Source organism: Enhydra lutris, unplaced genomic scaffold, assembly GCF_002288905.1.
Source record: "Enhydra lutris kenyoni isolate GAN:26980312 unplaced genomic scaffold, ASM228890v2 scaffoldscaffold17, whole genome shotgun sequence".
NCBI lineage: Eukaryota > Metazoa > Chordata > Mammalia > Carnivora > Mustelidae > Enhydra > Enhydra lutris.
This window is the reverse complement of record NW_019154101.1, coordinates 11,751,834-11,776,790: the sequence shown is the minus strand read 5'-3', so window position 1 is coordinate 11,776,790 and position 24,957 is coordinate 11,751,834. Positions and strand designations below refer to the sequence as shown.

The 24,957-nt window shown below is 43.5% G+C and overlaps 2 protein-coding genes across 5 annotated transcripts in view; one reads left to right on the top strand and one right to left on the bottom strand.

The window, feature by feature from the left end:
* The window catches only part of LOC111147569 (potassium channel tetramerization domain containing 20), a 32,803-nt gene extending 15,033 nt beyond the window's left edge, over positions 1–17,770 (top strand). The window contains exons 2-8 of one of the 3 annotated variants that reach the window (XM_022503672.1): positions 2,683–2,888; positions 5,431–5,704; positions 9,034–9,136; positions 9,482–9,602; positions 11,072–11,269; positions 12,658–12,768; positions 14,105–17,770. In XM_022503672.1, the coding sequence (XP_022359380.1) occupies positions 2,729–2,888; positions 5,431–5,704; positions 9,034–9,136; positions 9,482–9,602; positions 11,072–11,269; positions 12,658–12,768; positions 14,105–14,397 (1,260 nt within the window). In that variant the 5' untranslated portion in view covers positions 2,683–2,728 and the 3' untranslated portion in view covers positions 14,398–17,770. Of the gene's footprint in view, positions 1–2,682; positions 2,889–5,430; positions 5,705–9,033; positions 9,137–9,481; positions 9,603–11,071; positions 11,270–12,657; positions 12,769–14,104 lie in introns of those variants that run through there. The other 2 variants (XM_022503673.1, XM_022503674.1) reach the window with 2 other exon arrangements.
* Positions 17,771–21,453: 3,683 nt separating this feature from the next.
* Positions 21,454–24,957, bottom strand: part of LOC111147550 (serine/threonine kinase 38) — a 41,236-nt gene continuing 37,732 nt past the window's right edge. The window contains exons 13-14 of one of the 2 annotated variants that reach the window (XM_022503643.1): positions 23,975–24,069; positions 21,454–23,502 (exon numbers count right to left, since the gene is read on the bottom strand). In XM_022503643.1, coding sequence (XP_022359351.1) covers positions 23,372–23,502; positions 23,975–24,069 — 226 coding nt within the window. In that variant the 3' untranslated portion in view covers positions 21,454–23,371. The remainder of the gene's footprint in view (positions 23,503–23,974; positions 24,070–24,957) is intronic. The other variant, XM_022503642.1, reaches the window with a different exon arrangement.

Here is a 24,957-nt window from a genome sequence, read left to right as displayed (position 1 = left end):
CTCTCTCTCTCTCTCTCTCTCTGCCTGCCTCTCTGCCTACTTGTGATCTCTGTCAAATAAATAAAAATTAAAAAAAAAAAAGAATAAATAAAAGATCATAACCCTTGCACCATTTACAGTTGAAAGCGTTATGCTTTTGAGATAGATTCATGTTAGGGTTGTTTGCTCATAACCCTATTTAGATTTAAAAAATCTGAATAGTTTAGTGTAAGATATTGTACTTAATGGCACAGTGATCCATGTAATTACCTTGTTCAGAAATAATTGATTAAGGAAATCCCAAGTAAGAAGAAAATACATAGATTTAACTAGAAGTTATTTTGGATTAATACTCAAGGTGATTATGTTCTTGGGAGAAACTGGTGTGTCTGTTTTTAGGTTCAAGAAATATGTGGAGGTAATTCCACTACCAAAGATTGTGTCTAAATTTTCCAAGATGGGAGATTATGAAGCTAAGTGGTCTTGCTATTCCAGGTCTGCAAAATCATGACTTAACAAAATATGAGCCTTCATGTGAGGCCTTTGGAAAAAAAAATAATTTTTATTTATTATTTATAATTTATATTATAATTTTATAATATAAATCTATAAAATATAAAAATATAATTTTTATAATATAAAACGCTTACACATACTGTGTGGAAGTGAAGCTCAAGCTGCTTGCTGGATGTTAAGTTTTCTTGATGGCCATGTAGTCTGAGCTCCATTATTAATATATTTCTGACTCCTGGGGCGCCTGGGTGGCTCAGTGGGTTAAGCCTCTGCCTTTAGCTCAGGTCATGATCTCAGGGTCCTGGGATCGAGCCCCGCATCGGGCTCTCTGCTCAGCAGAGAGCCTATTTCCTGCTCTCTCTCTGCCTGCCACTCTGCCTACTTGTGATCTCTCTCTCTCTCTCTGACAAATAAATAAATAAAATCTTTTTAAAAAAAATAAAATATATATATTTCTGACTCCTCCTTTCCTGAAGCAGTCTCATCAGCTACTGTTCAGTGTGCCAGGGGCAGCACGATCCTTTGGTTTCTGTCATTGTATGCTGCTGTGACTTTTAGGACTGCATTTTGGCCAAAAATAGTTTTTTAGCAATAGAGACTGTATTGTTTAAGTGCTTTGCTTTTTCTTTTTCCTTTTTCTTTTTCCTTAGAACTGTTCTGAGGGCCACAGTTCATTTAGGGGATGGTTACAGAATTGAGCCAGGTTGGCAGTGAAAATACACATTCAAAGTTGAATGAATGCCTCATCCTGCAAGGGGAGTAGTATTAGGTTTAAACAGGCTACTCCAGTGTAAAATCTTCTGGTGTCGGTTAACTTTTTTGGTTTCAAAGTTTAAGAGAGCTTCGTTCTGTCATTCTAGGATTATAGAGGAATTAATTCATAGAAGACTTTGGGAAATGTTGCATTAGGTGATTTCTTAATATGTGCCACCAAGCATTAATCCTAGTGAAGAGCTTAGAAACCATATCTACAGGTTAAGTGAAACATTGTCATTCAGAACCAGTGAAGCTTAAAGAAACACCCCCTTTTGGTCTTTCCAATGTTGGCAATTAATAAGCTCTTTCCAGTTCCATGGATCCTTTTCTTACCCTGTTCTATAGACCTCATTTTGACATCTGAATAAAACTTGAGGGCAGTGGTGGTTTTGACTTTACCAGTTGCTAGGGATCTGTTTTAACTGCTACATGCTACATGTTACTGCCCTTAGTGACCTAATTTCTTCCTGAAATGGTGTTAGCATGCAATCCACTTGGATAAAAATCAGTGGTGATGTAAGATGATTCTTCCACCGAAATTGCAAGTAGAAATTAGTATAATAGAATAATAAGTAAGGTGAACTTCAGGAATATTTCACATAGTTGTGCATCCCCTAAGGACGGAAGGGCTGCAGGGCAGGATTACCTGGAAGAAAGGTATGAAGCTTTTCACATAGTCCCTCCCCCCGCCCCCCCCATTCTGCCCGATGAGCAAATGCCTAGCACAAGGAGGTAGCTCGTTATGTGTTCCTCCCATGACTGGACTGCCTGGGGGAGTTAGCCTTCTAGCCAATGATGTCTTGGTGTAATTTTGAGGTTGGGGTTGGGGTTGAGCATAAGGTACAGAAAGTGAAAGAACTTATAAAGAGGAACCTGGGCACTGTAAGTCAAATTTTGTTTGTTTGTTTGTTTGTTTTTTCTTTAGTGCAGGTGATTTCTTGTTTCAGCAACCATAATGCTAATGCAAGATTTGATAGTTTTCATTCCCTAGTGCTTAGTTGTTGCAGGAACACATGTGTCTTGATTATTTTTCACATATGGGCAGGTTTTCTTTAGTTGACCTGTTGGATTCTTCCCCTCTTTTGTGTCTGTGATCTAAACAACACCAAATTACTGCACTACCATTTAACTTGTAGAACTGATCATGATTGGGGCCAAAATGGTGGGTGTGATGTCTGGTTTTGGATACAGCTTAAAATTATTCTTAAATAACAAGTTGATCGACATTCTTAAATTGTTAGTGATTTGGTAGAGATCATTAAATAAGCCCAGTTCCTCCCAGTATAAAATCACAGAAATAAGTTTAAGATGTCATTTCTTCTTCAAACAAGAATGTGAGCCGTCTGTGAGTTCTCCAGCTCGGCTTTCATGCTTCAGAAGTCCTTGGAAGTCTGTTGGAGAGTGTTCTAAATCCTGCACATTCCTGTCTTCCAGGCTTTTTCTCTGGCCCAGCAGACAGTTCAGGATCCAGAACTCAAGGATGAACGTTCACCGCGGCAGTGAGAGCGACAGGGCACTGCGGCAGGAGGCCAGCTGCTCAAGCGATGACCCCACAGCTGTGGCCCAGGAGAGAGAAACAAATAGCTTGGCTGTTTCTGCTCTTCAGAGTCTCACTTACCCTCTAGGGCCCAGGAGCGATGGTACGATGGTTAGATCTTGACTGAATTTGGAGGGCTTTCTGACCCATGAGCATCCACTCCACCCGGATGGCATAAATAACCTCTCCAGCAGACTGGCTTAGTTACAGAAGGCTGACTGCCACATAACAGCCCCTCTGACTCACTCAGTCCCGCACGTCTAACTCAGCGGTAACGGTCTGAGAAAGATAGTCCTGGGTCTGGAGTCACAAGACAGATTCAGAGTCTAGCTGGGCTATTTATCATCTGTAACAGTGGATGAGCTCCTTAATCTTTCCGAGCCCTGCTTTCTTAATCCGGAAAACAGGGATGTTAACATTCTTACTTCACAGGACTGGGAGACTTCGGAGTTAATGGATGTGCAGGCTCTTGATAAACTGTCCACTTCTTTTTAACTTTGAATGAAGGCAGCGGCAACACTCACAATAGCAGTTACTGTTTACTGGGTGCTCACTGGGCTAGGAACTTCACATACATGTTTTTAGATTAAGGATGGCAGACTGTTGCCACATCTAAATCACTGCCTGTTTTGTACATTTTTAAAATGCCGCCATCACGCCTGTTTGTTCACATATGGTCTTTGGCTACTTTCCAGCTACAGTGGCAGAGACTGTGACCCACAGAGCTTTCTGGCCCTTCACAGAAAATGTGCTGATCCCTGCTTAGAGTCCTCCTCCTTGTGCAGATGAGGAAAGGAGATTTCAGGAACTTACAGAACGTGCTCAGGCCCACACTGCTAGGAGGTGGGCAGCTGCCATTTGAACCCATGTCTTTCTAACCAGCCTGTGGTATTCTAATGCGTCCACTGGCAGAAGAGCAGGGCATGCCTGCCATCCTAGAGTGTGCCATTGGGGGGAGTTTGTGCACTGAGTCCCCCTTCCTACTCACCCATGTACACTGCGTGGGACTTGAGGCGCCCTTCAGGAATCAGCCCACTAGAACTGCTTCATTGTTGGGGGGTGAAGGGGGTAGGGAATCAAGCATCCTGAATTTATGATGTGGGTACCTACTTTCATTTTAGAACAGCATTTTGAATGTGAAAGCCCGTCTTGGTGATGTAAGCGTTTCTTGCTAGAAGCTTGTCCGTGGGTGGTGTGGAAGCTTGGCTCTTGTGCAAACAACAGGGTCACACTGAAAATTTGTCCAAAGCTATAGAATGCGAACCCTCAGTTGGTGTTTGGTCTAGATTTTGGTTTCCTTTCCTTCAGAAGCAAATGGGGAAGAAATGTGAGTGCACTCTAGCTCACAATTTATTTGGTTATCTAAGGGCCTGAAATCAGGCTTATTTCCCACAAGTGAAGAGCAGGTAATCCTGTTCATGAATTATTGTATACAGACTTAAAATTCGTGTGGGATGGGAGTCAGACACTCAGTTGTATCTTTAACCTTTTACTTTTTTCAAAAAAAGATTTTAAGAAAATGTAGAAAAGTTAATTGAGCTTGTTAAATCTAGGTGACAGGATATGCATATTGTGTTAACTTTGGTATGTTTGAAATTTTTCGTGAAAGAGACTTTTTTACATTAAAATATATTAGGAGATCTGCCAATTTAAAAGAATCCTATGATAATGCTTTCATAAAAATTTCCCCCGGTTGTCTTCTGCATTATATCCAGATTTCACATATTTGGTTTTAAGTCTTTTTTCCATGATATGATATTAACACACTTTGAAGTGCTCTCACATACTTTAATTCAGTTGATAGAAGAATCCTTTGAGGGAGGTGAAGTGAACATGATTCTCATTTTAGAGACATGAACAGTGTTTAGAAAATTAAATAAATTGCTTAAAGGAAATGCCTCCTTGGTGATACTAGCACAAAAACGGTTTCCATGAAGGAATCCTAACCCAAGGCCACTTGCACTGGAACCTTTCTGCTGAGGGCAAGCCCTACCTCTTCAAAAAATGGTCCTGGTGATGTTAGGATTCTCCAGTGCATAGTGAAAATGCATTTTTATGTGAATTTCTAGGAAAGGTAATGAATTAGACAATTAGAGACTGTCATCCCTTCTGGGAAATAACATTTAGAAACATTTGGAAATTTTTAGAAGGATGTGGGAAAGGAATAGTTTCTGCACCCAGAAGTAGCAGGTTCCTTAAATAAAACACAGGAACTACGAGAGTATTATTTAGAGCTAAAAGTGGAAACAGAAGTAAAAAGTGATTGCCTCTGTGAAACAAGACCGGGGGAGGGCATGGAGTCTGGCAGAACCTTGTTGGTTGTCCACAGAAATTCTCTAGTGTTTAAATTTTTTTAAGCCATGCACGTAATTTACTTTAAAATTTTTAAATCACTTTTTGAAATGTGGGCATTATTGCCTTCATTCTCTCCTCCCAAACACACAAACCTGTAAAAAAGCTCAGGGGGATCCAATATGAATCTCTAGCTTATTCTTCCTTTACTTGTTCAGGGCAAGAGTTTTTTGCCTGTGAACACCTAAAAGTTTGGGAGTTTTTTGTTTTTTTTTTTAAAGAGATGAGATTTATCTTTTCCCCCAAGGCTTTTTGCTGTCAAGTTATTTTGGTTTGTTTGTATGATCTTTTAGACCTTTCACTTGACTATGCCTCTCAGCCAGCAAATCTTCAGTTCCCTCACATAATGCCACTTCCCGAGGACATCAAAGGCTCCTGCTTCCAAAATGGGAATAAACGGAACCATGAATCCTTTATGGCTCCAGAACGATTTGGAAACAGCACTGTGGGCTTTGGCAGTAACGTTCATTCCCAGGCACCAGAGAAAGTGACACTTCTTGTAGATGGCACACGTTTTGTTGTGAATCCACAAATTTTCACTGCTCATCCGGATACCATGTTGGGAAGGTAATTGATGATAATTTCCTTCCAAATTCACTGTGTTCTCTATGAATAGAAGTACCTGCTGTTTATCTTGCACTAGATGTGAGGAAAAGAAGGCCTGCGGTTGCTTATTTTTCTACCTTCATATCTTTGTGAGACAGGGAGGGCAAGCTTGTACAAAGCTGTTTATGTGTTGATGATTTGGGGGATGTACTCTGTTTACAAAGCCAGTACAGCACAATGGGCCCCCACAGAAGGGTGTGCAATCAGGACTATGGAAAATAATCTGCTGAATATCCTTCCCTCTTCCTCTATAAACTCCCTCTAAAACAGAAGTCACACACCTCATTTCTTATCCATCTTATCCATAATAAGATGCATAATAAGTACACCCTCACAAAAGTAATCTTGCCTGAGTTCCACAGGTCAAAGACAGGATTAAGGGGAGATCTAAGTTGTGGGTTCTTTTTTTCTTTTGTCTTTTAATAAAAAATAGAAATGTGTTCCAAATGACACAATAGCAAAGCCGTTTTATGGAAAAGCCTTTTGCCTGCCATCTGTCGCCCACTGTGCTTGGCAGCGGGTGTCATGCTGTCATTTTCTGATACCTCCATCTCTGTTCAAGTTTTCCAAAACTGAGTCTTTATGTCTGGCTGTTGTTTTGTGACTGCTCTCTCTTTTCGTCGTGTTCCATTCTCTGTGCTGCTTCCTTGAGACCACAATCTTACCCTCCTCTCCCCATCTCCTGCCTCCAGCATTTTAGGATTAGAGTTTAGGAAATGGAACAAGCCTAGCAAGGAGGATCACTGGCCAGAAAGTGTTCTTGGAGCCTGGGCTGGGAGTTAGGACGTGCTCCTTCTGGCCAACTACAGACCTTAACATGAGGTAGAGCAAATTGGGATAAGAGTAAAAATAATAATGTGTGTATGTATATTACACACAGACATTTGGCTTTTGAGGACTTTCATCTACTTGGAAGTAGATCTTATGTAAAGATTTAACCTCACTCAGGACTTTGGACTAATTTGAACTGATTTAGAAATCAGAATGGAGGGGCGCCTGGGTGGCTCAGTGGGTTAAAGCCTCTGCCTTCGGCTCGGGTCGTGGTCTCAGGGTTCTGGGATTGAGCCCTGCATGGGGCTCTCTGCTCAGCGGGGAGCCTGCTTCCCCCCTCTCCTCTGCGTGCCTCTCTGCCTACTTTTGATCTCTGTCTGTCAAATAAATAAATAAAACCTTTAAAAAAAAAAAAAAAAGGAAGAAATCAGAATGGACCACACTCATTTGTTGAATTTTAGGCTAAATGAAATCTAGCTACTCAAATATATTTGAACATATACATACAGATTCATGATGAACCATTTTTTGCCAGAACCAAATCTGAATACTTCTCAAACCTCTGAATTAAGACTAAACTAGAACAAGCAAGCAAACAAAAAAAGACTAAACTAGAACATTAAAACATTTTCCAGATTGGCCCTACATTTTATCAGATTTGACTTCCTGTCCTCAGTCTTAGGGGTTACTACCACTGCCCACCCCACCACCACCATACACACACCCAAAAACAGTGTTCTTGCAGCACTGGCTGGCTCTTCAAAGTAGATTGCCTCTGACAGTAGTGATCATGAGAAGAAAGGCAAGCATTTTCTGTTTGATTAAGAGATTCTTTTTTTTTTTTTAAACATTTTTATTTATTGGATAGATCACAAGTAGGCAGAGAGGCAGACAGAGAGAGAGGGGGAAGCAGGCTCCCTGCTGAAGCAGAGACCTTGATGCGGGCCTTAATCTCAGGACCCTGAGATCATGACCTGAGCTAAAGGCAGAGGCTTAATCCACTGAACCACCCAGGCACCCATGATTAACAGATTCTTAGCTGACCCTCTTTCTTTGAATCTAGGATTGTCCCATGATGAGCGAGTCTAATTCTTAATCTAGGTGGTTCTTCAGCTGAGGCTATTGGTTCTGAGAGTTACTTAGGTTTGCTCTGTCCAGAGGTTATATACAGTGTTGGTAAGCCTAGTCAGTAAGCTTAAAAAAATGTGAGCCGTTAGTCAGAAGGGGTACGGGCTGAAAGATTGCAAGTGGATTAATGTTCATCCACACCATTACCAGAAAAATAACTCTGAGCTTAGGTCTTGCTGATGAGAATTTGTGGGGGAAAGGGGGCATTGCATGGCATGTTCACTATTTTGATTCATAGCTGTTTTGATTGGACTTTAACCAGAATGTTCAGAAATGTCAGCATTCTTTGAAGACACTTTTATCAGGATGGATTTCTTATGTATGGTGTTAGTGTTTGGAAAGTATGTGATTTGGAGTCTTTTTCAGACCTTTGAAAAGCAGCCAATTTAGGGTAGAGGAAAAGAGTTTTAACACTGAAGAGCCAGCCAGGCTTCCCAGCAGGCTGAGGAAGGAAATGGCACTGAGGCGCCATTGGGAACTTAAATCAAGCTGGCCGAAGAGCCTACCTACCTGCCTGCCCTGTCCCTCACACTGGTTTCCCATTCCACAGCTCAGATGTGCAACAGGAGTGGTGGAAGTCAAGGGGCCAGTTTTACTGGAGGGGATCTGAAAGGGAGGGAGGAAGAATGGGAAAAGATGAGTAAGAAAAGGCAAGATCTTCCTGTAAGAAAAGGCAAGATCTTCCTGTGCCCTCCTGACCTCTAAGTTCATGTACAGAGCAGGTTCGCCTCTCTAAACTATGCCGAACCACTAGATAAGCCTAATACCTCCCATCCCTATCTGCTTGACCCGAAGTTCCTGTCATTAGAGTTACTCCTTGGATTGAAGAAGGGTATTTTCCCCAGAGCTCCAGCATCAGAATGTACCAGGAATGGGAGGACAGTAACGTCTGCACCCACCAGGAGAGATGCATCTATCACATTAGATATTGAAAAGCAAATCTGAGAACCACTGCATGCTAAGGTAGGTTAACAAAGGAGGGAAAGGACCAGGAAGGGTCAGGAGCAGGAGAAGCACAGTCTTCCTGACCTGCCAGCATATCCATGGGCACTGGGGAGGGCAGGAGAGGCAGCCCTCACACACACCAGAGATTTTCCAAGGGCCAGCTCTGCAAATGCTGCTTTACTTCATTTGCTGTCCTGGAAGCTTACCACTGGTGATCCCTGAACACTTGGCTGCTTCATTTCTCCTTGTTCTCAAATGCTGCAAGCAATTGCTACCACCTGTTACGTCTGGAGGGAGCTTCTTCATAGGGGTTGGGTTTCACTGATGTGTTTTTAATTTATACTATGAGAACATGGAATGGAGTCTTCCAGAATGAAGTGAAGAAGGGAGCAGTCCTCATGGGTGAAGAATCCAGCTGTCTGACATTGTCGTCTGATGTCTTTCAGAATGTTTGGACCAGGAAGAGAGTACAATTTCACCCGGCCCAACGAGAAGGGAGAGTATGAGATTGCCGAAGGAATCAGTGCAACTGTATTTCGAACAGTGCTGGTGTGTAGGACCCTTCTTGTGGCATCGTCTTCCCCAGGGGCAGGCACAGGCAGAAGCCTTGAGAGTTCCATCAAATTGTTACTGACTTTAGGGTGTCTAGTTCCAGTTCCCGTTCCCTCTCTTTTCTCTCCCTGAAGTACCTCTTGTTCGAGCTCAGTCAGCTATCAGGTTATGATTAAGCACGTCAGAGAGCCAGGAGCCACTCTGCCAGCTGACAAGCCAGCCAGCGTGGTGACAGTTCTGGTAACCTACATTTGAACAGAACCAGGAATGGATGAGGGGTTGAAGAGGTCATTCCTCATCTTGATTCTTTGCCTACATTTCTTCTTTTTAATCTGTTTACAGGATTATTACAAAACTGGGATCATCAATTGTCCTGATGGCATCTCTATTCCAGACCTTAGAGATACATGCGATTATCTCTGCATTAACTTTGACTTCAACACTATCCGATGTCAAGATCTGAGTAAGTACAAGAGCAGCTCTGAGCTGCATTTGAGCAGCTGAACTTTTGAGTTTGCTTGGAATCGACTGCTATTCTTTATCACTAAACAGTTTCGAGTGTGGGTTGAAAACCATTTGCAGAGGCAGAGACGTAATACTAACCTGTTCCCTCTCCTGCTTCACAGCTCTGTGAGGACGTGGAGTAAACCAAAGAGAATGTGTGGCGGGTTCCGAATCCAGCTTGTCCAGTGAGGCACTGAGCTAACTGCTTCCCCTCTCAGGGACCTTGGTGTCTCAGCTAATAAATAAGGATACTGACTCTTGGACATTAGTGAGCGGAGTCAAACAGCATAAATTGGCTGGGTTCTTCTTAGAATTCTTTTTACCATTAACTTCATGTTTACTAAGTGCTTTCTAGATGTGAACTTGCTTAAGTCTTATAGCAGTGAGCCCTGCAAGTCGGGTAATAACCACATTTAACAAATGAGAAGACTGAGAAATTAACTTGTTCAAAACTCTAAAAAGCTGGGATTAGAGCTGATTGTCTGACTACAAACACCATTCTCTTATTATCACCTAGGCTTCCTGAAATTATTTAAAAAATTATTCTTTGAGGGGCGCCTGGGTGGCTCAGTGGGTTAAAGCCTTTGCCTTCGGCTCGGGCCATGATCCCAGGGTCGTGGGATCGAGCCCTGCATCGGGCTCTCTGCTCAGTGGGGAGCCTGCTTCCTCCTCTCTCTCTGCCTGCTTCTCTACCTGCTTGTGATCTCTGTCTATCAAATAAATAAATAAAATCTAAAAAAAAAAAAAAAAATTATTCTTTGAGGTTCATGATACATTTCCCTGCATATTCCATGAAGTTCTCTAGACTTGTGGTCTCTCTACTGGGTCTAGCGCACACTTAGAGCAAGTCCCTTGGTGTCCTCAAACTTCAGATGATCCCTCTTCTGTGGTACCGTAACTCCATGAAATTGGGGTCAGAGCATCTTCAGAAGAGGTACTACAAATGATGGTTCTTTCTCTTGTAGAATTAATGTTTGTGGTTTGACATTGTATAGCTAACAAAACTTCAGTTGGTCAAAGTGCTCAGGGATTATTCAACATGAGGGAGGCACCTGGGTGGCTCAGTTGGTTAAGCATCTGACTTGGTTTCTGCTCAGGTCATGATCTCGGGGTTGTGGGACAGAGCCCCACGTCGGCTCCACGCTGGGCGTGGAACCTGCTTGGGATTCTTTCTCCCTTTGTCCCCCACTCCTCCCTCCCTCTTGCTAATAATAAATAAACATGAGAAAAGTTAGAGTGGTAAAATGTGCAACATATCTAACAAAATCTGCTTAATTAGCGCCTCGAAGCAAAAAATCATTTCTGCCTTTAATGGGCTACGTCTCTAGAACTTCTCAGTGATGACAGCCAGTACCTCATAGTCTTTTTCCCGCCAGTAATATCTGCACTCAGGCTGAGAGGATGCTCACCTACAGCGTCTCTCCCCAGGTGCTTTGCTGCATGAACTGTCTAACGATGGTGCTCACAAGCAGTTTGACCACTACCTCGAAGAGCTGATCTTGCCCATCATGGTGGGCTGTGCCAAGAAAGGGGAGCGAGAGTGCCACATCGTTGTGCTGACGGATGAGGATTCTGTGGACTGGGATGAAGACCACCCCCCTCCCATGGGGGAGGAATATTCCCAAAGTAGGCACAACCTGCCTGGTGTAGATGTTTTCCACAACAAACGTGCTGCCCAGAGTAGCAGCTAGATCCCGGAAGCACCGGGAATATCACTGTTGAGCTGGCGATGAGTACACTCACCTACACGAGCAGTGTGCTTGCTGCAGGGCTAAAATTTGTGCCGAGCCTCCGTGTACACCTTCCACTGCTGCCCCTGGTGTCTGTCGGAGACGGTGGTAATACAGAGGCCACACTGAGGCCCTTAAATGGCCCTCACTCTTTTCTCTGCTGGTTTCATTTTTAAATCCTTTGAATTGGTAACAACTCAAAGAGTACAAAAGGATGGATATATACTGAAAAGTCTTGATCCTAACCCTGCCTCACCCACCCGGTTTTCCTCCTCAGTTTTTTTTATATCCTTCAGATGTAATCAGTGCACATACATAAGCAATTACATCCACAGTTTTTCCTTTTTTCCAAATGCTTCCGTATTCTACAGACTGTTCAACACCATGTCTAACATAGAAATCTTCCACGATCTTTTTAATGGCTGTATAGTATTCCACCATGTGACTGTGCTGTGACTGATTTAACTGGCTCTGTTGTTGGACTTTGAAACTATAAATTACAAATGATGCTGCAGTAAATACCTCTTAAACAGTCTTCACACATGTGTATCTCTAGAGAATAATCTTCCTAGAAATGAAATTTGTGTGCCAAAGCTTTGTTATTTCATAATTTTGATAAATGTTGCCAAATTCTCCATATTACACTTACAAAACAATATATGACAGGTTTGTTTCCCACATCCTCACCAAAACAGTGTTTTACTAAACTTCTTTGTCACACTGATAGGTAAAAAATAGCATTGCATTTATGTTTTAATTTGCATTTCTCATTTCATGATCAACACTTACCATCTTTTTAATTTCTAAAAGCCTTTTAATTTCCTTTTCTGTAACTTTATTTGTGCTTTTGCTCATTACAGAACTGATCTGTGAAGGCTCTCTATTTGTGACCACTCTATACATAGTAAGAAAATTAGCCCTTTGTAATGTGAGTTGCAGGTATTTTTTTCCAATTGACTTTTGTTTTCTTTTAGCTTAATTACAGTGGTTTTGGCTAAGCAGAGATGTTGTATTTTTAGGTAGTTGAATGTATCAATTTTTATATTATGGCCCCTGGTTTTATGTTGTACCCAGAAAGGTCTTCCCCACCCTGAGACTAGAAGAATTTCTCATGTCGTTTCCTTCTTATGTTTGATCCATTACTTAACATTTCATCTGTGATCCAGCTGGATTTTTTTTTCCCATCAGAGTCAGGTATACCTTTCATTAGACTGATTGTTAGCTCATCTCCCTCCTCTTTTAGAAGTCTTTACTCCATGACTAACTCAATTTTTCTTTTTCCAGTTCTTTATAGCTCCAAGCTCTATAGATTCTTCAAATACATTGAGAATCGTGATGTCGCTAAAACAGTGTTAAAGGAGCGAGGCCTGAAAAATATTCGCATTGGAATTGAAGGTAATAAATATCCCAGTTAGTGTTCAGCTTGCATGGCTCAAGAGAGTAGGCTGTATCTGTAGGCACAGCTTATGTCCTTAAAACCCGGCTTTCAGAGGACCTGGAGAATAGGCACACATGAAAACTACATTCCTACCTGTGTGAAGGATTCCTGGTTTTGTTTTTGTTTACCCTTATATTTTTCATTTTATTTCTAGTCATAAATGCTTTAATGCAGCTGCAGGAATAAGTTCGGGTGTACTGCTTCGGGATAAAGAGCAGTGAGGGCTAAGGACACTGGGGGGTAAATGGAGCAGGGCCCGTGGGCTTACCAAGTGAGTGAGCCATTCTACCAGCAGTCTTGGTGAGGATCTTTTTGGGATTGGGAAGGGTCCTTCTGAAAACTGTAGCTTTGGAGACTCAAAATTTGGATTTATTCCACTACACACCTTTGAGGAATGTCTGTGTGTATTGGTAGAATGGTTTGAAATGGTCATGAGCAGGTGGCTCCCAACCTGTGTTCTCCATGGAAGGGTCTGAGACACTGATTCTTCGAGAATGCTGAAGCCGTCCTGGTCTCCCCTCATGAGTGTTTGACTCTTTTGTTTTGCTATTCTTGCTGTCTCGGTCTTACCTACAGAACCCATCAGGTCTTCACTGTGTGTGACTTAGGTTGGAATTGCAGGTGGGAAGAGATTTTTGAGGTCTATTAAACCTCTTTCCATTGTGTCCCTCCTTTGTCACTGGAAACCCCGGGAACGGGGTGATAAGGATTATTCCATTTCCCAGAGCAGCCCATCAGACTGTCCTACCATTAGAACATTCTTCCATGTATCTAGTAGATAACTTCCAATCTCTTCAGTCTTCCTTCTAGTTCTAGCCTCTGAAGCTACTCTAAAATTTTCCCATTTCCATGTGGTAGCCTTTCAGATATTTCAGGCAAATTCCCTGTTTTTTTCTTTAAGCTACACATTACATGCTTTCTTAACCTTCTCCTACAGTGTGCTCTCTAAGCACTAGAGTTAGAGACTGGACTTCACCATGGCCTAGTAGGATTTCTCTTCTTTGGCACTGGTGCCAGTAAGTACAGGCTTCTGAAATTACTAAGAGGCTGTTCTTGCCCTGCCATTAGAGGAGATAGAATTTTTGTTACTTCCCTTCCAGGAACAAGACCTACTAACCTGGATGGGTGGGAAGTGAGCATGTAGGATGTTGTTGGGAGTGGCAGGGCATGGTCAGAAGTCATTTCCCCAGCCTTTGAATTTGGGAGGAAATTAATGTGGTCAGAGAAGAGGAAGCATGGAATCTAGAGTGGGTAACTTCCCAGAGTCATAAGAATGGCCTTCTTCTGTTTCAGGTTATCCTACCTGCAAAGAAAAAATTAAGAGAAGGCCCGGTGGCCGCTCTGAAGTAATCTATAACTATGTGCAGCGCCCCTTTATCCAGATGTCCTGGGAAAAGGAAGAAGGGAAGAGTCGCCATGTGGATTTCCAGTGTGTCCGAAGCAAATCCCTCACTAATCTGGTAGCTGCTGGAGAAGATGTCTTAGAGGACCAGGAGATATTAATGCACCACCCACCTCAAGTGGATGAACTTGACCGGCTAAATGCCCCACTTTCTCAGATGGCATCTAGCGACTTTCAGGATTAGGGCCAGCTGTGGACTGTGCCTCTTCGGAGCCCTTCTCTGTCTGGGATGCCCACAGCCAGTCCTTCCCATGGTTTGTCTCCCCCTGAGTGTCAGGAGACCTGCTTCTCCATCCCTTCCCTTTCTCCCACAATTAGCGTGTGTCCTTGTCATTACTGAAAAGTCTGTGCCTCCAGCAAGGGATAAAAAAGCACTGGTAAATAAGCTACCGGCTTTGCAGCAGCCCTGGTAACTTGAAAAATTTGGGTCTGGTGCCATTGACGGAGTCTTTGCACAACTGCAAAAAGCAGGAAAGGAAGTCGAGGCTCCTGTTGCCTCATATTCATCAAAGCTGTCCTCTCATCCTTTATACCTTGTTCTTGGCTTGTTTGTCTTATACCAGGCAAGTTACTTAGCAGCAAAGGGACCAAACCTTAAAAAGAGACAAACTGAAGCTTCCATAAGCAGGCGGTAATAGGATTCTCATTAGGGGTCCGTGAAGATGCCATTCCTGGTGGCCTCTGTGCCCAGACCTGCATCTGGGAAGAACTAGGCTCTCATCTAAAACGTTCAAAAGGAGATTTCTTAGGAGTTTAAATTAAGTTTTCTTTTTCATTAATGCAATGAATAGTTCAAAACCACACAGCTTCTTTGACAGAAGTCTAGTAATAGTGTAACAATGTTTATGAAACCTTTTTACGTTCAAGGTTTTTGAGTCTAAAGAAATTATTTGGAATGATCATTTGGAATGAAATTCACGACTCAAGTAGAAGAACCTGTTCAGATTAGGCCACTTTGATTATCATGGCTTGGAATGTGGTGTGAAGCCACAGGTCTTCTTAAGCAGCACATTGCTGTGAGTGTGGCTGGGAAACTTTCCTTAGATGATATGACTGAAAGGCTTGCAAGAGATGGGCAGAAATTTCTCACAAGCGCTCTGTTTCTCCATAGACTTGTAAAAGCTCCAGGGAAGAGGGCATTTGGGGTGAAGCTGGGTAGGGAAACATCACTTGCCCAGCCCTTGTCCCAGTGCAGGATTTTTCTTTGTATTTCTTTGTATATTCTTTACATATTGTGGGATTTTTTTTGGATCAGGATATTTGTCCTTGAAGTAGCCTATCACACTGCTCACACTGGGTTAGAAAACCATACTACGGTCATCCCCAAAGGACAGATGAATTGAAGGGGTATTAGGCCTAGTAATTTTGTTTGATCTGTTGGCTCCTTTAATAATGCATGGTGTGTGACAACCCAGACCATTCCTCCCAGTAGTGAACCATTTTCCCTTGTGTCCTCATGGCTATTAACAGCAGAGCTAAATTTAGAGTCTAGAGTCAGATGTTAAGTGTCTAGGGATAATCTCCCATTTTATGGTAAAGGTTGGCCTTCTAATCACCTACCCAGAGCCTTTACTCATCACAGATTTCAAAAAGGTACATAGATTCCTTTAAGTTCTTTAAGATAACGTGACTAGTTTTCTTAAATTCCATTCCCATAAGATACCATAGGGCAAGTTGGGTGATTCCATTTTGACTGCCCTAGTTGTACTCCTCCAAAGGTAAAGTCAGATGGGTGTCGAAAGCTGCTCTTTCCAGGCTTGAAGAACAAGAATGTTCGTAAGAAGTGTGTTTTCTGTGCATGTGACCACAATCACAGTGGAGATCAATGCTCCATTTGTTACTCAGAAAATAGTAGTAGTAAGGGGTTAAACTGAGCCATCTCCCACCCAGAGTTCTGACTACCACTAGCATCTAGCTTGTAAGGCTGATGGTAAGGGTTAAAGTTTAGGGTGAGGGTTTTTTGTAGCCAGAGGGTAATTTTATGTCTGTGAAACTCCTTGACTCCTATTTGAGGTCAGGTTTGTCTTTGACCATGCCAGTATTTCATTCTTCCCCACTGATAGGTGTCTAGCCCAGATAATCATTTAATGGTGCTTCCTTTCTGCTTCTCAGTTGACTTCCTTCCATGCCACCACAAAGGAAATTTGAATGAACTGTGTTAGTCTAGCAAGTGTAACTTCTGTTCTCCAGCTTCTCTATTAACATTCAAGTGTGAACATACTGCAGCTAACACTCTAAAACCAGTTAGTCCTTGCTTAGGTAAAAAGCCAGTTATGAAAGTATTGCGTGTACTTTGCACTCTGTTCTATGTAAGTGATTAATTTCCTCAGGCTTTCAAGAAATAGGTCTCCCTCTCTCCCTCCACCACCCAAACTGGGTTAATGTGCTTTTGGCCCAACCCATGGGGTGAACTGGAAATCTATACAGGTAGACCTGCCAGTGCCACTAGATGGTGGTGATAAAGGGAAAAGTAGGGCCCACGGGTCCCTTCTGGTGAAGAGGGAGGTCTCTTTTGTACCCACCACCCTCCCGGCTTGCAGCCCAGCATCACTGATTTAGTAGCTCCCCTTAGCCATAGCTGCTCTGTTCCTGGGGCCAAGACAGTCCATGATGGCAGGACCGCTCAGTCCCCACAGGGACAAGGGCTGGGGCGCAGTTATTCCCTTCAGGGTCCATTACTGGCCAGCTGGGCAAGAGCTATTTCTAATAAAGGTGGAACTCAGGTTTGCTGGGTCTTTTGTTTGTTTTTCTTCTAAGTGCCTAATTAAGTAAGCCAGGCTGTGTATACTGAACCATCTTCATAAGATGGTTTTGCTCAGACTGTCTTACTCAGAGGTAGCTCAGCAAGCCAAGAGGAACCTGAATTTGAGATTTAGAATGCATCATTATCATGTATCATTGATTGGGAAACATTTGGCATTGAGCTGGAGAGTGGGCAGAGTGTTAACATGTGTCTGGTGAGATGATCATGGTTTCTCCAAAGTGGAGGAAGAATATTGAAAAGATGACAGCAAAAATGGTAAGGAAGCTAGAAAGTACATTTACTGTGTAATACATAATAGCAAATATTATTTTATGCTAAATTCCAAGAAACCAGTATGTCATCTAATGTATACAGGTCTATGAAAATACTGTGGAATAAGCCCAGGAAGGAAGGATATATTTTCAGAAAACAATTGGCACAGGCTTTAAGTCAAATTGTCAAAGTGTGATATGGAGTCTTTTAAATCAAGTTTCAATAGAAAGTTAAGAATCGAAGGGTTTTAGTAATTTATTCAATGCCACTTCTTGCCATTGTTTTGAAATTGTTAAAACGGGCATACGAGTTCAGAAAGCATACCTGCTGCCTTCACTGGGGGACATGGAGCCACATTCGTGCTCTGGGTGGGATCACTTCTGCAGGAGAACATTACATATTCTCTTAAATTTAGGCAAAATGCTTGTAGATTTTGCCTCTTTACTTTGTATTTCCTTTTTTAAATTGCACTTGTTCACCTACAGTGTTTACGAAATCCTTTATGTGGGATGCTTTTTCTATAATAAAATATTATCATTTGTGTCCATGTTGTTTTTTTAGCAGAAAATAAAGCCAAAAGTCAAGATGTTCAAAGGGACCCAAAGCAGCAGGATCCTGACTGCCCAGAACAGAACCTCTTTTCCTGTGGTGCCACAGGGTCACTTTGAGCCAGGGCATGCCTTTCCCATTCTATTGTCTATAACTCATAGTTCCAGAACCCTAATAGTCTGCCTTCTTGAGTTCCTGGCTAATTTACATTCAAGACCTCCTGAATTCTCAAATCCAACCAAGTAGGACCCCCACAAAGCCAAGTATAAATCTGGAATGTAAGAGGACTCAGACTTTTATGTTCTGGTTTCAAACAAGCGAGGAGCCATGGCAGGAATGAAAGGCAGTTCCCTTGGAAACATTGCTGTAAAGCTTCTGGCTCCTCCTTTGATCTGATTTGGCCCAACTCTAGTCAGGTGCCTCTGGAGTTCCTCAGCTCACTTAGCCTGGGAGCTTATTGGTGATCCAACTTCACGGGGCACTAAAGCCAGCACCTCCCCGGCAGGCCCGCCTTTACCAGCAGAGGTTAAGGACATGCTCTGAAGACAAGACGTGCTCAGTATATTCTGTGCCAAGCACTGCACGACCACAGGGACACAATAACCAGAACATCGTTCCTCTCCTAGGGGTTCTTATACTTGCGAGGAAAACAGATTTATGAATAATAGTCCGGGTCACTCAGGAAACCCAAAATGATAGAGCAGCCAGTTTTTACCATGAGGAGAGTTCACAAGAGAATTCTAGAAGTGATACAGGAACCAAGTTATGAAGAATGAATACTAGTTGTCTTGGATCCACGAACATGCAGGGAGGAGGTATTTCAGACCAATTAACTATGAGCAAAGATGCAAAGGTGAAATGATCAGGGAAGATGGGGTGATGGGGTGATGCAGAGATGAAGCCAGAGTGAGGAACGACCCTTCTACCTCAAAAGTGTTTGCTCTCATTTATATAAACCACTGGGAGCCTGAAAGGGTTTTATGCAGGAGAATGACATGATCAAACCTGAAACTTGAATTTCTTTGGCAGCAGGGAGGGCAGTGGACTTGAAAGGGGAAGGACCAGGGACAAAGAGTTCAGCTAAGGGGTCACTGCAGTAGATGTAGCAAGAAACGAAAGCACTGGTGGAACGGATGGCCATGCCCCAGAGTTGTGCCTGTTTACGACAGGAGCTGTATAAGACATCTCCAGCTGGACAGCTGAGTAGACGGAGTCAAAAAGGCAACGGGACGCAATAGGAGCTTCATTTGGAGTAGTGTTAGTTTGAACCTGAACAAGGTCTTCCAGATGGTGATGTCTAAGGGCTCTTGGCTATATGGGATCTAGAGTTCTGGGGATGGAGCTGCGAAGCTGGTCACTTTGATGACCTCACCACAAAAAATGGGAGCTGAAGCCACGGTGTTGGGGAGATCACTGAGATCACATGAGTAAAAAGAGGGCAAAGGCACTGCTTGGATGATTACTAGCATTTGAGTGGTGGCGAGGGAAAGAAGTCGGGTAAGAACAGAGTTTTTTGCGTGTTTTTTGAAGTTAACAGTATGTGTGCAACAGGTTGATCAAGTAAGATGAGGGCTGAAAGGGCGCCTGGGTGACTCAGTCAGCTAAGCAAGATGCCTTTGGCTCAGGTCCTGATCCCAGGGTCACAGGATCGAACCCCACAATGGGGATCCCTGCTCAGCAGGAAGCCTGCTTCTGCCTCTGCCCCTCTTCCCCCTGCTCTCCTCTCTCAAATAAATAAAATCTAAAAAAACAAAAACCCACAATGAGGGCTGAAGGGAAGCCGATGGCTACGGCAGTCAGGACATGCCTGACCAGAGGAATGACTATGAAAATGAATAGTATGCTTTATACCTGGGATAATGAAAACATGTTTTCACATTAAGGACAGAAATTAGATGAGGTGAAGTGGAAGAGGGAAATGAGGAAGTAACAAAGACCCCAGAATGTTCCTTCCAAAGTAACAACTTCACGCCTCTGCCGTAGCACAAGACCAAACCTACTGGCCTCCAAAATCCTGGGCTGTATCACCTCTACAAGTCACTGCAACTAAAAAACTTCTGGAAGCTTCCCTCAGCTTCCCTAACAACTCTAGGTCAGCTTCACAGTACTGCTACACCATAGTACTGCGTGCTGTTAAGCCACTTGGTGGGAATTCTCCAACTGCTCTGCAGTTCAGGACCGTGATAGGCTCCCCAGTGCCTCCCAGAGTGCCCAGCACTGTGCTCTGTGCGTGATGGATGCTTCAGTATGATTTGGGCTGAAAGTATACCTGAAAATGCATCATGGAAGTTGTTTTTAGGTCAGTGTTGGCTTTCACAGGTCATTCCAGGGAAATGTAAACTACCTTGCAAAGGAAACTACCATTCACTGAATCCTTTGAGTTCAAGAAAAAATACCATTTGAGGCTACATGCAGAGGCCCAGGAGAGACAAACAGGAGAGAGTGAAACCCGAATATGCGTTCCATATAAGCTATTCAGAGAGAAAGCATTAGCAGTTGATGGCAGAGAACTCCTATTATGCCATACAGATGAGCTTGGAACCTGCGACCTGCTATTCAAAGCCTGAATATTAATCCCAAAGGAACTCATCCGTAGCTTACTTTTGGAAAGTAATTCTAAAAAGAAACAGGTACTGGGGGGCAGCTGGCTGGCTCAGTTGGTATAGAGTGTGACGCTTGATCTCAGGGTCATGAGTTCAAGCCCAATGTTGGGTGTGGAACCTACTTTGAAAACCCTAAAAAAGAAAAACAGGTACTGAAGAAAATCCTGATGCACCCTTGAATGAAGAGGAGACTGGGTGACATCAGTATGCAGTTTCACTTCTGTGGGCAGTATGGTTCGAGTCCTTTTTCCTAACCCCCTCTTAAGAGAGTAGGAAGCAGAACTATCTGCGAGGAGGACCAATACCAAACCAATGGTTTCCAACATATTTCTTGAAATCCTTAAGTTTTGCAAAGACAACATACATTCTGGCTGCGTTCAACTTCCTCCTGCCTGCACTTCAGACCCTGGACGGCCTTCGCTCTTCTTGCCTCTTTCTGAGGCTCCTCTCCCTAACCCAGAGAAGGGGCTAATGAGGGGACCCCACAGGACTCCTGCTCTGGTGGACCCAGAGGGCTCAGCAGAAGTCCCGTCCTGAGAGCCTGTGAGGGTCCTGATCAACCCCGGGCTGGGTAAACAGCTGTACGAATGTCCATAAGTCCACCACTTGTCAGCAGGTGCCCCCTTAGCCCTGCTGCAGGGGGAGAGCCCAATGTCCCGCAAGCCTGAGCCGGGTGGGAAGAACACATGCAGCCAACAGAAGATGGGTCTTTTCGTACAAACCAACTCAGAAGACTCCTTCTCAGGGAAAAAACCAGGCCCCAGCCTCCCTGAGACAGAAAAGCATGTTGCCTAAACATGGTGATGAAGTGTTCCAAAGATACACAAACGGGTTCAAAGAAGCCACCAGCAATCTGGTCCCTTTCAGTTACAAGCCACATTTGCTTTATTTTTTTTTTTTCCTTTAAGATTTTATCTATTTGAGAGAGAGCACAAGCGGGATGGGGAGGGGAGGGCAGAGGGAGAGGGAGAAGCAGGCTCCCCGCTGAGCAGAGAGCCCAATGTGGGGCTCGATCCCAGGACCCTGAGATTATGACCTGAGCTGAAGGCAGACGCTTAACCGACTGAGCCACCCAGGCGCCCCCACATTTGCTTTAAAACACATCATAGTCATACTGTTTTCACACTGTTTATTCAGAAGTCTAAAATGTGGGCATTTTCCCCTAAAACAAATCATCCCCTGCCACTCCCCACGCACAGTCTATCACCACTCCTGTGAACTTTTCTCTACCGTGCTTACCACACATACTTGCAAAACACCTGGGGGTCAAAACCTCAACTATTTGGTAATACAACGGAACTACAAAGTGACACAAAAGAATCTCATTTACTTCCTTTTCACTAGCAGACCATGAATGAAAGATTAAGGGGCAAACATTACCTTCATCCAAAGTTAATACTTTCCTAATATTCTCTTTTTTCTTCCTCTAAGACATTAAAACCTAAAGCAGTTTCATTTACTACTATAACTCTGATACCCCATTTTTCATTTCTGAATGGCTCAGCCAGGACATACTTTCAAGTTGATCTTATCCTCAAGACTGGCAGAAAGCGGCCTCCCAGCTACAGCTTGGCCATGACGCTTTGCAACAGGCAAAATCACCACACAGGTGCAAATGATGCTTTCAGAGTTATCAAGAATTTTAAAATAATGCATTAATATGGAGCCTCCACATTTTTCTGATGCAGCAAAATTCCTCCAAAGGTGGTGGCATCTGTGAAAGAAAAGGCACTTTGTGCTAAAATTCCGAGGGTCTCTCTTGAGAATGCCACAGCAGAGGCCTGGTCAGCCCAGGCTGTAGGCTACCCTTTAGGGTAGAGAGGAGCATCCCCCAGGAAGGCATCTGCAAAGGAAATATCTGTAATCATGATTCCAAGGCAAAATGGTTACTTAAATTGGAGAGGACAAATACAAAGACCAAGAGAAGACAAAGCACAGTTGCACCAAGGACTGGGGAGTGAACTTTATAGGGATTGGTAGGCTGGCTCTGCACTTTCTATTGGGCTGGTTCCTTCGCTTCCAAGGAGGCTCTGGAGACCGAGCAGGAGCAGCACCTTAGCCAAGAGAGTTCCAGGCCTGCTGCCTCAGCCTGGACTCTCCCCGCTGTGTTCCTAGGACCAGAGTGAGTTCCTGCTGGCAGCACCTGTGGCTACTGCTGGTCCACAATATCCGTCTGAGGGATTTTCTGATCCAGCCATGAAGAGATGGGAAGGGTTTGCCACATGATCTGGCAGTCCTTGGCAAAGCCCAGTGGCTCGGGTCTTCTGAGATCGACAATGGATCACACTAGTATCCCCCATCAACACTCAGAAAAGCATCACGAGTGTTTTAGACGGGCAGGAGAGAAATCGATGGATTGAGGGTCTTTATCCTAGTACCATAAATAAAGTGCACCATGAATGGGGGCTAACAGGAGCCACTCGCCGCAGGCCGAGGTATGGGGAGAAACCACCATCACCACCCACTCAGAGGATGGTGGATCATTTCCTTCAGCCAGAATGCTGGCTACTGAGGCTTTTGTTATTGCTTTATTTCCTTAGAACTACGGAACTTTTAGCTGTAAAGGAAAAAGAAATACTTGGTGGGCTTGGCAGAAAGCACGTCTGTCATAAAATCACAGAAATTGGCTGACAGTCAATAAGTCTATGTTACAATCTCAGTAATGTTTGATGATGGCTGTTGTTTCTTCTTCATTCTGATGAACTTAGGAAAAAAAGTTTTCCAAAACCTCTATCAAATTGGCTCAGGAGGCTTCTAGAGAAGCAGTACAGCTGTTATGGCCGATGTGGTAGAAATGGTTGTCTCTGTTCTACAGGTTTCCAGTGTATTATGGAAGAGAATTCACTTACTGTCACATTCAGGAGAGTTTACCATGACACACTGGGGGGTTCCATAAACTTCTTGGAAACTCTTTTAAAAGAGTGTGTGAGAGGAAAACCGTGATGATGTACCAATAACTCCACTCCACTGAGAATTCTGTTTCAAGGATACTATTTGGCTGCTTTCATGTAGGAAGGTATTGCCCCCCGAGCCGTCAGGCCCTCAAAGCGCTTGTATGTGTAATTGATGAAGACCCAGTCTTTGTTCTTGTAGTCAGTCTCAGGGTGATTACTGGTAGCCACTGGGAAAGAAACAGATGTGAGAGTTGTTTCACTGTCTTATCCCGAGGGACTACTCAGTACTGAGGATATGACATTGGGAAGAAGTTTCTACTTGGGAAAAATTGTTTTTCAATCTGCGAATCTTCTACGTTTGCTTATCTATGTTCTTTGAACCTCCTATTTTTCACAAATATTTTTAAAGTATTACTTCCCCATTTCTGTCACTTCAGGATACCTAACCTTTAATTTAATAAATAAAAACAAAAGAAAAAAACCTTATGATTTCCCCACCCCGTCCAGCAGCTGAGCATGGGAGTCTGTATTCATTCTCTGTTGAATAGGGCGCCACTGCTCCCCAGCACCAGCACTAGAAAACACTTAAAAAGAACTTGAAGAACTAAGATTCCTCTGGCTGACCTATAAACACAACCCCCAGACTGAGGGGCAATAATGTGCTTATAATGCAGCAGGAGGCACTATTGGTGATGTTACCTGTTGGCTTAAGAATGTCAGATTCTGGAAACTCATCGAAGTTTGAGGTATCATCAATGCTTTTGATCTCAATAGATATTGCAGCAGGTCTCTCTCTGCCAAGAACAGACATGATTACTATGGTTAGTAACCATGTGGATCACAGCTAATTAAGTCTTTCTCCACAGAGCCCCCTGGCCTGACATGGGGAGAATATCCACTGGCGGGCAGCAGCTATTTTCTCTGAAAAGCTTCTGACACTGAGCAACCATGCCACCTGGCCACATCCAGACAAAATGAGAAAATAGAACTAACAATGATCTATAGCTGGAAAGAAAGACAAAAATCATGAGGAAAATTAAAATCCGAAGTTAATGCACTCCCCTCATGACTGTAAAAAGGGGAACTAACCCTTTGGGCGCCCGCCCCCTCAGGTCGGGTTCTGCCCTTCTACTGGAGGTGCTAACGAAGAAGGGGTTAAAAACGTGGCAAAAAGGAGCCAAAGGTAAAACTCTGAATAATGCAAATCAGAACTCAATCATGGAAGAGAGGACAATGTCTTCACCTTTGGTTTGGCAACTGCCCAATGCCAAGCGCCAGGTGAGAAGGGCTGCTGCAGGCCACCCTCCACAGCCCTCCACAGCCCCTGAGGTGGCCAGCTCACTCTCCCTCCACATGCCCCTTCTGACTCCAGCTTCCTGTGGCCAGGGACAGCCCTGCTGGCAGCTCCCAACACTACAGAAGTTGGTGTGTTCTAGGTAAGAGCAAGGGCAACACACTTCTTAGGTGCTCCCTTCACCATGAACTCAAATGTCACTTCACTCAGGAAATAACTGCTGGCTTCACCACATCCCCTGGCACATGGCTGATGGGAAGCCCCAGCTCCCAATCCTCACCAAGAAGGAAAATCAAGAGAAGCCCCTGAGTTTCTAAGAAGCCTTCTTCCCTTACCTGGTTTGCCAATAATGGTGCTTCTAAATTAGTATGAAGCAAATTACAGCCTT